The sequence below is a fragment of the Volvox carteri genome, assembly GCF_000143455.1.
Source record: "Volvox carteri f. nagariensis unplaced genomic scaffold VOLCAscaffold_45, whole genome shotgun sequence".
Classification (NCBI taxonomy): Eukaryota; Viridiplantae; Chlorophyta; class Chlorophyceae; order Chlamydomonadales; family Volvocaceae; genus Volvox; species Volvox carteri.
Genome location: NW_003307588.1, coordinates 224,165 through 236,595, shown reverse-complemented (window position 1 = coordinate 236,595; position 12,431 = coordinate 224,165). Strand labels below are relative to the sequence as shown.

Genomic DNA, 12,431 nt, shown 5'->3' with positions numbered 1-12,431 from the left:
GGGGGGGGGGGGGGGAAAGGGGGGAGGAGAGATCGGGGGGGGAGGGGGATGTCGGCGTTAGGTTAAGTTTGGAGGCCCCGGGAAGAAAGGCGGGCGAGTGGCCAAGGAAGCGCGAATCAGCCTTACGACAGGACAACGAAGATGTACACTGAAGAAAAGCTACATGGGTCTGGTCTGGTCTGGGCAATACCTACTGTCTTATACAGTTTGAGGTCCTGGGTTCAATTCCTGGGGAGATCCCACACGTTGTCGGGAGCGTGAGATTATGGCTAGCTGCTGAGATGTGGAGTTGAGATCACAGTTGATGGATCGAGATTCGCACGCTGGATTGGTGGCGATTGCTGAACCCTCTGTCTCTACGGATGTTCGGGTGAACGGATGAGGAGGGATCCTAGAAGGCAGGATCAACCGCCTTGGACTTCCAGTTCGTATGGCGTAGTATAGTGTGGTAGTGGTGGATGGTGCTGTATGGTATGATAAATCGTAGAAATGACAGTGTTCAAATGGCCCAGAAGTCTCCCACTCTGTAACAGTTCAATTCAATTCAACATAGGACCCGCACAGGTTTCGGATGAATGTAACCCCTCCCTTCTTTTATATTTCCAGTGGGATCCATAATTCACAACAGGTCATGCTTTCCACCCCACCCCGCCCCGGGGGGCCCCAGCACCACCACCACGCTTTCCACGCGACCCCCCATCCCCCATCCCACCCCGCCCTGCCGCTCAAACGGAGCGCGCAGGGGCCGGCCGCTGCCGCACCTGGCCATGACCGCCGACGGCGCCCTCCACATCTCACTCAGCGCGAAGCCCACCAGCAGGGCCGCGTAGCTGAACTCCGCGGTGGGCGCCAGACAGGAGGCGGCCAGGCAGGGCGCCGCCACGCAGGTGGCTCCCGCGGTGACCCACCCCCGGCGGCCGATGGCACTGAGGCGGTCGGCCAGGTAGCCGCCGCCTGGACACACATACATACCGGGGAACATACAGCCGCGGCAGTAGAGCCGAGTAGTGGCAGACCGGGTGTGATGATCAGAAGAAGGCCGTGTGGGAAAAGGTAAGGTAGGGGAAGGGCAGATGCATAGGAAGGACAGAACCTGTTATCGTTATTGATCTCCTTATTTTTATTACGGTTTTTACTGTTGTTGTTTTTGCCTTTGATGTTGTTAATAGCAGCGTTGCGTTCTTAATGATACGTGGACGGATGTATCTCAAACTTGGAACGTGGGAACAAATATCCAACTGCCAACTGCCAGTGTCGAATTCAACACCAACTGGCCAAGTCCTAACCGAAACACCAAACTGTTTGGACATGTGGGAAAGAGCGTCTGCGTCTGCGTATATGTGTGTGTGTGTATGTGCAACATGAAGACCGGAGACGGACTATTGTTGTTGTTATTGTTGTTGTTGTTGTGTTCGAGTTGTGCAGGGTACATACAGAACATACGGTACGTCCTGTGTGTACGGTGTACGGCGTTCGCAACGGAAGCCATCCATCCATGCATGCATGCATGCTTACCGACGCCGCCGAGGATGCCGCCGATGGGGAGCAGCGCTGCCAGCACTGGTGCATACGATGGCGGCTCCAAATTGTACACTCGTTCGTAAAATGTCGACTGCCAGGCTATGAGCGCGTACGAGCCGACGTCATTCAGCGCCGCCGCCAGCGTTACAGACATGAACCCAGGCGAACGCAGCAACGCCATGATGTTGGAGCCGCTGGCGGCAGCCGTCGCCGCCGCCGCCGCCGCTGGCGCATCGGCGGGCTTATCTTGGGTCGCGCTGGTCAACAGTGGCGGCGCCGGCAAGGCGGCGGCGGCGCCGGTCAGTGCTGCCGCCGGGGGGGTAGCGACGCCGGCGACGACCGCCGGCGCGGGTGCAGGCGGCGCTGCCGCTAGCTGCTGTACGGCAGCCTGACGGGGCTCCTGAAGGGTCGTCGCCATGGCTAGACCAATAAGGAATCCGGGAATAGCGATCCATCGAAGCACCTGACAGGATTTGAATTCAAATAAGGGGATCAGATCCGGAATGCGGGTTTGCGGCCCCCACAGACCGACAGGGGTTTTGCGGCACGGAACCGGAACATCAGCACCCTCGCGAGTACGACAGCAAGTAAAAGGAAAGGAGAACAGCGGCAACAGCAATGGCATCCACGAAGACCTTCACAGAAACTCACACAGGCGCCGGCGCCATCAAGAGTTGTTGCTGTTTTCAACACGAACGTTTAAATCATCTCCTTCCTCTCTCATATATACATATAATATATATATACATACCATAGATATATACATCATTATATATCATACATACCATATATATATATATATATATATTTATATCTTATACATATAAACAATTGAATTATGCATATATATTTCCCCCCATTTTAGCCGCAACCATGGCACATGCACACAGACATACAGACACACGGACATCCAAACAGACATACATACGCACACGTGTTCGTCCACCGATTGCCCACCTGGCGCCAAGCTGAGTCAGGCAGCTCGTTGCCGTACTCCCACAGCGGAAAGTTGAATTCCTTATCGGGGGTAGCTGCCGCCATGTCACCGGCCGTGTGCATGATGGACAGGCTGTGCAGGTCAGCTCGGTCCAGATGGTCAAGACGGGTCTCCATGCGCAATCCGCCACGAGCCGCCAAATGAGCCTGTGTGGGTCGGTGGGTCAATGCTGGGTCAATGGTGGTGGTGGTGGTCGTCGTCGTCGTCATTGTTACAGCAGGCTACCAAGTTTCTATACCGTAACGCAAAGAATCCGAGCCAAAGGGAGTGGTGGTCGGCAAAGCTGGGAGCGAGGATAAGAGTGCGCTACTTGACAAGGTGCTGCTGTAAACGGCCTGGAGACGTGCGTCATTACTCATGCGCGTGATTACTACTTCCTGGCTCTACATCCCGTACTGAGCGGTGGCTGTGGCTGTGGCAAACAAGGCCATGGACGCAACTATATGGACGCCAACCATCTCTTAATTTATCTCATACCATATGATACCATATGATACCATCCAAAACAATTGCCGTACCTGGTCGTTGTCGTGCAGGTGCCGTGCCAACAGCACCGCCGCGAAGCTCAGAGCGCGTCCCACGTAGATGGCGCAATTGTACAACGATAGTGCAGTGGATTTATTCACGGGGAAAAGCTCGGGAATGAGGGAGAAACACACGGGGTTTTGTGCGCCCTGCGCGGCGGCGAAACCCACACGCGCCAACATGAGTTCCCCGAAGGAGCGGCACGTGGATGCCGTACATGTGAGTACGGACCACAGAGCCAGGCCGGCAGCCAGCAGCTGAGGACGACTGACTCTATCAGCCAGCAAGCCGATGGGGACCAGGGCTACAGCGTAAAGGTAGCTGTAGCCCGTGGTGAGGAGAGCGCCCTGCAGGTTGTAGGTCGGGGGGTCGAACGAAAAAAATGAAGAATACGCTCCAAAATGGAGAAGAGGTTCATAAACTGAAAGAGAGGGCTGGAAGGAAGAAAGCACTGCACGCGCAACATGGTGCTGTTGATGGGGTTTGACTGGGGCCGTACGGGGGGGTTATTATATTAAGCAAAACATAACGGGGGGCGGAGAAGGTTATTGGGTTATTGGACAGCAATTTCGACTGCGTGTGCACACACCTCCTGTAAGTGCATGAGGATGGAGGAACATGTTGATGGACGAACGGCGTAAAGCGGAAGAGGGGGACATGCTTTTCCGGAACACTTTCCATTAGCGGCTATGGATGTACGAATTCATAGACCGACAGACCGACCTGCATGTCGTCGAGGTGTAGTTCATTGGAAATCATTGGCAGCATGGCTGGTAGCGCAAAGCCCGTTGTGGCCTGGTGAACATAGCTCACGAATAAGAGCGCCAACGCCCAGAGCTTGCCCCAATGGACAGTGCGAACTGCGCCAACGATTCGCTTCCACAAGTCCGTGCCTTGCTGCGTTTGTTGCTGCTGTTGCTGTTGCTCCGCGTTTGTATTGGCACTGGTGCTCAAGTTGGTGTTTAAGCTTTCCTCAACGGGATGTGATAAATGAGTCGGACCGAGGAACGAAGCTGCGCTCACAGCAGCTGTAGTTGATCTAGAAGCAGAGGCAGAAGAAGAAGCCTGTGCGGCGACATACACTGAGGCTGCAGCTCCCGGTTCCTCGGCAGTGCCCAACTGTGAACCAACAATCGGTATCGAGGCAACCGAATGCGGCGCCGACTCAGCCAACGTTTGTGCATGCAGCGTCTCTGCCAACAGGTTAACGTGCGGGGCACTGGGTAGCTGTCCTTGCAGTTCTGCAGGCGAAGGACGCAAATCGTCCGGCGCGCCAGCCAGGGTTTCCGTCGCGACAAATACGCTCGAGACGCCTGGATGCGCATCATGTTCGCCTACTGCTTGCCCTGGGTGTGATGATAGCAGAGAGTCTGGCGCGCCAATCGCCGAACCGACTGGGGCTACGGTTACAAGTGCGTCCGGAGACAGCCCGAGAACAACGAGCTCAGAATCCACAACAGCTGATGCTGCGTTGGCGGGCCCGCCACTTTCTCGAGCGAGGACTCCCACCCGAACGCGGCTTCCATACTGACTGCGAAGCCGCGAACGCCCAAAAACACTGCTGAACTGCCCGGCTGAGCGCGATAATATGTGAGCCTTGCTTAAATGTCGACTTGAAAACAAGGACGAATGAAGGCTTCCGGCGCACAGCAGGCTTATGCGAGCTTGTGCAAACGCAGGGTCGGAAGTGACGGACTGAGAGATGGCTGCAGCAACGCTCATTCTCTGCGAGCGCTAGCAAAGCGCTCGCACTGACAAAAGTGCTGGGTGGTGGCCGAGCGCTGGCCACGTGCGTTAAGGTTGCGGTGCCTATTGCAAGCGAATAGTATAAAGGGACAAAAGATCTAATAGACTACCGGACGTCCACGTGCAAAGCAGTTGATCTGCAGCCCAAGACCTAAGACGCAGTAGAAAGCATTACACAACCAGGTGTGAACCGACTGCCTTGATGGCGCGTAACGTCAGCAAGTTACGGCACAGGGTCTCGGCCTCCTGTAACAGATGCTCTCCAGAGGCAACCTCATCCATGCGTCATCCGGCACGTTGTGGTGGACGGCAAGGAGCGCGTGGTAAGTGCTTCGGAGCGAACGCTCACATCCTTACACGTAAGCATTATAGAAAGTCAAAGTTTGGACTACAAATAAAAAATGTTGTACGCATTTCTTAAAAGATTTTCATGTCTAACGTTTATCAAACTCGCAATATTCTTTGGTCGCAATGTTCATACACCTCACGACTGCGCAGGGAGCCCTACGTTTCTCATCTTGAAAATTATCAATACTTGTAAGATATCTGTAATCACGCGCAGCCAGCTCCGTGTCCGGACTGCACTCCGAACAGAGAAGCTTAGGAGCCGGCCGGCGACCGCACCGCCGTCCAGCAATAGTACGTGATGTTTCGCGACCGCAGACACCCACTGCCAGCGAAAACGTTCATTTTCGAAGCTTTCGGAATCCCTTCCTTTGGCGTTGTTCGTTAGGCAGGCTATGCAATCACGTTGCCGGATGTATCCGTAAACTGCCCTTTACTTTCAAGCTCTTTGGCTACAGATTAATTTCTGTACATAAAGGCTCCGAACACTATAGCTGCATACGCAGAAGAACACCCATCCACCTCCGCCACCCTCCGCCATCAAGTCACCCCAGTGCTCCCACTGCAGCTTTAACCATACCGCGGTGCTGTTCCCCTACTTCCGAATACCCACTTATATGCCTAGCCTTTCTATCAATCTCGTAGACCTCGTAGTCCTACAGTTCACTAGGATAGATAGCGAGCTCACGCATATGTAACATCCATCATTCGGGAGCACGAAGGTTTCATGGATGGGATAAGGGCGCGTCACAGCATAGGGGATAAGGGAGCGGCCGGCAAGGCTACTTCTGCCATTGCGAAGGAGCTGAGCTGTTAAATCATCACCACATGGTACCATCTCTACGTTACAAGTTCCGCACGCAAGTGCGGATGTGTCCGTAAAAGCCGGGGGGGGCCATGGACATACGACATACCGCGTTACACATGGTAATGAATAAATCATAATAACAATAGCACATGGTAGCTTAGATCCGAAACCGCGCGGATCAGGTGCTGTTGCAGCACATGCAGTAGGGTATGGACCACCGCAATCCATCACCCCAACAATTACCACGCATCGCAACAGGCATCTAGGGGTGCCTTGGGAGGACGCCTAAAACACCATCCAGACATTCCCCTGCTCTTATCCAAGGACAGCAGGATAACAGCATAAGTATATATCCCGTAATATGCAATTCGGGGATTATGGAGACAGGGCCTACCCATTCCTCCTCCAACATATCCTCCAACCTGCCCAGACGGCGGACTACGGAGGTCCCCTGCTACTGCCACTGCTTCTTGGCACCGCCACTGCTGCACCACCAGCGCCGCGGCACCACCACGGGCATTCCTTTGGGAGCCAGGATAGTGCTAGACGTATAACCCTCACACGGCCCAGTCTGCCTCGCACGGCTATCGGCCCTGCCCTTGGCCGTCGCCGCCTGCCAGCCGACCATTGCGGTGCACTGTCGTACCAAGGAGTAGATGCTGGCGTTTCCTGGTGTCACTATGGGGTTCTAAATTCAGTTCCACATTCATTGGGCCATCATCATGCCAGCTTCGGAGGATAGTTAGGAGTGCAGGACCCACATCAGCTGCTGGTGGGGTGAAACAGAAACACACACGTCTGAGGCTCCTGCTCGGGTGCACAAACACAGGCAGATACAAGCACCTCCTGCTCATGAGCTATAGGAGCCCCACACACCTGCGTGTGTTTTCTACCAGGAGAGCCGACATCAGGGCCGTACGCAGCAGCAGCCAAGAGGAGGAGCATGCACCTCAATTTTAGAGCACCTCGCTGCCCGTCCGCTTTCACCACGTTCAACCTGCCTGCCTGCATATGCTGCTGCTGCTACTGCTGCCACTGCCGCAGCTTACGGCGTCGCCGTAGCAGCAGCTGGTTGCCGCTACCGTTACCGATGGCATTGGAGGAAGATGAATACGTTTCCCACGCAACATGTCAAAGGAATGACGATTCTCCCTTCAGGCTTTGGGCAATAATGCACGGGTTGTGTGGAGACGGTATATGCTGATATATAATATACCGTCTGCAGTGGGCAGAATGCTCAGCCGCCGCACCTCCAGTAGCCGCAGATGCTTCATCGGTGTGCTTCAGGGGTCAGCAGTGCCACAGTCCACCACGGAAAGTTGAAATGGGTCGCGAGCCATGGCTGCCCGGCAAGACCCTCGCCCTTCGCCCAATCACTTCACACCCAGACCCGACCCGACCCGACCAGGCCGCCGCCGCTGATACCGATACCACAGACCTCAGCAAGTCACGCACCAAGGCCATATGGCCGCATCAGAAACCAGAGCTCCGCTGTCCTCCTTGCCGGGGAGAGGGACGCCAGCTTCCCGTCCTCCACGGGTCTCACAACAAACGACAACCACCAACGGGTCCTAACATGACAAATTATGACATGACAAATTATGGCAAAGGCGCGCTACAGCGGCACGGACGGGGCCCTCACACAGGGTCAGCAGTAGCGATATTATTGATTAGGAGCCTCAAATTTACCCAGGAGTTGGGAACTGGTACAGGGACATTCCTGGCCCTATATGTATGTCTGTATGTGTGCCAGTGCCACCAGCCCCATGAGACCTTCCTACCAAGGAAAGGACCCATCCCCGCGCAGCCAAACCTTATCTGCACATTAAGCTCGCCATGGGATAACATGGCTCGTAATCCCGTATTTGAAAATAAATCTATCGCAAAAATCTATATGTTGTCGTAAAATTAGTTTGCCCCATATTATTATGCCCCATATCTGCCTCTAAGGCAAGTACATGTAGTTAGATTGCCGCCTGCAGCAATGGTTTCGGGGCCGGCGACTGACCAATCCTAGGACTCGAAGCAAGGCAAGGACTTCCCCAGCTCCAACACCCCCGCATGCCCTCTCCATCCCAACCGCACGCATCCGGGGACTGTCGGTACCGCACCGGCGGTGTGCACCTGTCCAGTGGCTATGCGCTCGCCTCCTCACACGATTCGGCGGTGGTGGTGGACAGCGTGGACCGCACAGCGAAAGAATAATAATCACCTCCCTTTCACAATGTGTCCTGCAGCACCGTTTTACTCTATTTTTTTCCACTCAAAAAACGCAAACGCATTGATAAAGTAATACTAACGACTGACACAAGTGCTTTAACTAATACTGGCTTAATTGCTCCGGTTATATTTTGCTGGCATAAAACTCCTGAAAGGCAGACAGATGACGGACGGACGAACAACAAATAAACAGGTAAGCAGATAGATAGCTGTTTGATAGTTAGCTGTATCACCGCACACCGGGTAGTGTGTTGACTACTACTACCGCAGAACGACGAATCGCCACCACCACCACCATCACCACCACTGGCCCGCTCCCCTCACACACAACACCTCTACAACGCCCGCCTACCTGCACGCGCGGATGTCCAAATCGGCCCCCCCACTACACACCGCGCCGCCCTCTCCATTCTCAACGCCCACTTCAGATGTGATTAATAACAGTGATGACATAGTCTAGGCCCCCATCTTATACTCGCTGCTGAGAGGCTCGTCGCCGTGAGTCATGCGTCCGCAGCGTCCAGAAGTACTCTGCTCCCTTACTGTATTTCACTCCGCTCCCCAGTCTCCCAACCAACTCGCTCTAGCCCCAACCTGCTGCTACTTACCAGTTTTGTGCTCTGTTCCAAACGGTGCGAGCGTGAGTGGGCCCTCGCCCGCCCGCTGCCCCCCACCAGCTTCCTTTCAACAGCACAATACTCGTAGGTTTCTTCATACTCGTACAGGTTCATAAACCTACACAACCCTGGACCCACCATTTGCTGCATGATCGCTTCCGCTTAGATGTACAGGCGCGCACATGTTGCCGCCGCCGCTCAGTGCCTGCGCCTTTACTTCCGCCACAAGTACCGAGTCAGTGATCCCATCCCGTTGTGCAGTTTGCCCTCCTAGAACCGCGGGAAGGGAATTGTTCGTCCAGGAAAGGGAAAGGGAAAGGGGAGGGGCTGTGAGGATTGGGTCGGCAATTATAATGACACGTATGCTGTGACACGTATGGCCGCCAAGTCGAGAGGGGAGATTGAGACTCCGGGGTTTTGGACCCTTACCCCCCCCCACCCCAACCATGTTGTTTTCCAGAGGATTACAGACATATAAATATACACACGTGGCAAATAGGAAGGAGCGGCGCTTCGCACGCAGTTGCCCCGGCAGTACAACTGGATGAGCGCACGACGGGACGGCAACGCAGCTGCCACCGGAATGGCAGTGAACAGTCCTCTACCCAGACCCCACCCCTACCAAACTTCCCGGGGTCTAATTGCTTCGGCAACATTACTCGTGTACCATCCTCGCCAATTCTTACTCGCGGAGGCTTCAACTCATTTAAACGCGAGGCGAGCTGCGGCGCCTCCATCGCCCCAGCCCTGTTTATCACACCCTATACCTCCTGCCTGCATGTACGCTGCCCTGCTATGTTCCACACCTCGAGTACATACTCCAGCTCCTGCCCTAAAAGCTCGGTACCGGCGTACTGACCCAGCTGGTTTCGGAGCTCCTGAAAAAGGCATCACCAATACAGCCACGAGATGGTAAGTGCGGTCCACGGCGGGCATGTGCAGGTGGTTGTGTAGGGGGATTTCCAGCGGGGAAACTCCGGGGGAACTCCTCAGGGAGAGGGCGAAAGGGAGAGGGGGCCGACATGGAGTCGCGTTAGGGTGTGTGCACTCTGAGCGATGAGTGCCCAACGGTTGAAAGCTCCCAGCCGAAATCTGACCAATGCCAAGCGCGGCAGAGGTTCGCATATTCTGGGTATGGACGGTACGGGGGACGGATGCCTCGTGATGTGTGCAGCCCGCCCAGGAAAGCAAGTCTTTTACGCCGTGGCTCCAAGGCTCTAGGGCGGTCAAGGCAGCACGTGGCACCTGCAGGCCCAAGAGCTAGGATGCTGGCAAAGAGTACCGCTTCCGTGTTCGGTCCACGGCCCACTGTTGGACCCACCCACAGTCCAACGCCGCTCAATCGATTTGGTTGGCCTGGCCCACCTGCAGCGTCACCAGCAAGTCCGGATCATGCGGTCCGCCGGACTCTTGCCTGTAGCCCTTGTGTATCTGGTTGGGGTGGAAGACCTCCATGATTAGGAGCCCACCTGCGCTCCTCCAGCCAGCAAAGCAAAGCAAAGCAGTCGGGCAGGAAGGCAGGGAGGAAGGAGCCACACGGGATCAGGGCTGTGGATAAATGAGAGTGATAGATGACCACTAGCATGTAGCCAGCTGGGTCCCTGTGTGTGTGAGAGACTACCGGGTAGTGTTGTGAATGTTCTAAATGGGCAGATGGGCAAATGGACCCAGCCCACCCACCCGGACGCAGCATCTCGACTATTCCCGCCATGAAGGCTGGGCGGTCCGCGGACGGCACGTGGCAGAAGCTGAGCACCACACAGTCGACGCTGCCGGGCCCGCCAGGCGGCCGCCACGTCAGCACGTCGGCCTTGACGGGGTTTACTCGAGCGGCGGCGGAGCTGCCTGCCCTTTCGGCCGCCAGTCGTACGGTCTTATCGAGTCCTGCATGGGAAAAGTCAACCGCCGTGACGCGGTGTCCCGCCTGGGACGGTTCCGCCGCCGCGAGGAACATGACAGGACGGTTAAGACGACAGCATGTTGCAGTAATGCACTTGTGGTGTTTTGAGGTCGCTGGTATGGCGTATGTTTTCTTGTTTGGCGATTTGGGTCATGGCGGGGTCATAATGCTGCGGTAGGGCGCGCGAATGCCGCCGTTCTTGTCGATGCTTTCAAGCACCGCGCATGTGCAGTTTGTAGGAAATTTGCGGAGGTGAGGACGGGTGAAGAGGGGCCCATGTCAGGCGGATTGGGAGATTGGGACCTGGGGTGGAGGCTGGGGAATGATGTCTTGGGCCTGGAATCCGGGTTGGGGGCGCTGCGGGTGTGAATTACCAGGTCCAGGCCTTACGTTTCGAAAAGCCCAGCCAGCAGGTCCCATCGTGCAGGAACGCACTGGACGGAAGAGGTCACGCTTACGAACGCTTCCGGGAGGATAGGCGTCCCAACGCTGTGAAATGGTGCTAGCCTTGTGACTCATTGGGAGCTGGAAGTTATCAGGCCTGTGGCCTCGAGCGTGCTGTGCAGGTGTCGAGGGCGAGCTGCACGTCTTTCGATAAATGGCCAGGCTAGGGGAACCTTCGGGTTAAGTACGAGAGGGACATTGACTTCCAAGGGCTCGAAGTGCGTGCTATAATGGCGGATGGCCCCTTCATTCATAGCTTCTGTGCTTAGTTCTCGGGAAAGCCCGGAAGGCCAGGGGCACATCGCGCTTAGGCGCACCGAGCCCGGGTGAGCGGGAGCGGGAGCGGGAGCGGGAGCGGGAGCGGGAGCGGGAGTCAATGTCCGGACTCGCCGCCACACTAATGACGATTGACCGTTCATGGCCCCCCTCGGCATTTACGGAATTCCCCCCACTTCTGCGGGAGGTTGTGCTTGTAGCTACCACAAACCAGCAGTTCGATGAGGTATCAACTGCAGTACTATACAACTCACCGCCACAAGGTAGGCTACGTTCCGGCCCTCGCCGCAAGCTAGCTCCACGATGTGACAAGGCGAGGCATTCAGGTAGAGTTCCGCGGTTTGGCGCACGTGTACGTTTGGCTCCCTCCCGTAGACATATTCTTCCTCGCCGTACCTACTGTCCCAGAAGCTGGGCTCCATGGGAACGCAGAAGGAACTGATGGGATTACTACACACACCGCGACGGGTACGGGCAAGGACCTAAACCAAGCGAGGATAAATAATATAGACAAAAAAACCACGAGTCAAAGCGTTACAAGTGCCACTACGTTGGAAAGGGCTCTGTCACAGCATTGAATTTCCTTTGCGTGAAGCACAGAGCCTAAGGGCATTACAATTGTCGTGTCATTATTAATCTAAATTCGTGAGTAAACGTGCGCGCACAGCCTGACGTGGCAAAAAGACCATGACGCCGTACGAATTTGTAAACGATTCGTGGTGCATTGCTCTTCTGAGTGTCTTTCACATAAGGAAAGCTACCAATTATATGTAATTTTCAAAAGATAGCAACTCTGTTTGTAGGTGATCAATAACCTAATGAACGTGCAGACTGTATTAACGGTATTATGTTCGTTTCCGCGCTGGATACACACGAATAGCTGTCGTCGATCTTCTTTTTAATCATTTTTCTGACAGACTAAATAGCGTCTCTAGGCCAAGCATTGTGCGGTGTTGCTTCCCGCACTAACTGACAGGCCACCGCTGCGTTGACGCTGGTGCTCCCTGGGCCAGGAAGTGCCGTTGTCACATT

General features: G+C 55.2%; 1 protein-coding gene across 1 annotated transcript in view; it reads right to left on the bottom strand.

Annotated features, from left to right (window-relative positions):
- The window catches only part of VOLCADRAFT_95577 (uncharacterized protein), a gene marked incomplete at both ends in the record, with an annotated part of 12,881 nt that extends 1,060 nt beyond the window's left edge, over positions 1–11,821 (bottom strand). Inside the window, 11 exons of the mRNA XM_002954674.1 lie at positions 713–954; positions 1,516–1,984; positions 2,479–2,664; positions 3,037–3,390; positions 3,633–3,635; positions 3,767–4,284; positions 7,398–7,557; positions 9,586–9,657; positions 10,145–10,256; positions 10,456–10,703; positions 11,654–11,821. Coding sequence (XP_002954720.1) covers positions 713–954; positions 1,516–1,984; positions 2,479–2,664; positions 3,037–3,390; positions 3,633–3,635; positions 3,767–4,284; positions 7,398–7,557; positions 9,586–9,657; positions 10,145–10,256; positions 10,456–10,703; positions 11,654–11,821 — 2,532 coding nt within the window. The remainder of the gene's footprint in view (positions 1–712; positions 955–1,515; positions 1,985–2,478; positions 2,665–3,036; positions 3,391–3,632; positions 3,636–3,766; positions 4,285–7,397; positions 7,558–9,585; positions 9,658–10,144; positions 10,257–10,455; positions 10,704–11,653) is intronic.
- Positions 11,822–12,431: the final 610 nt, after the last annotated feature.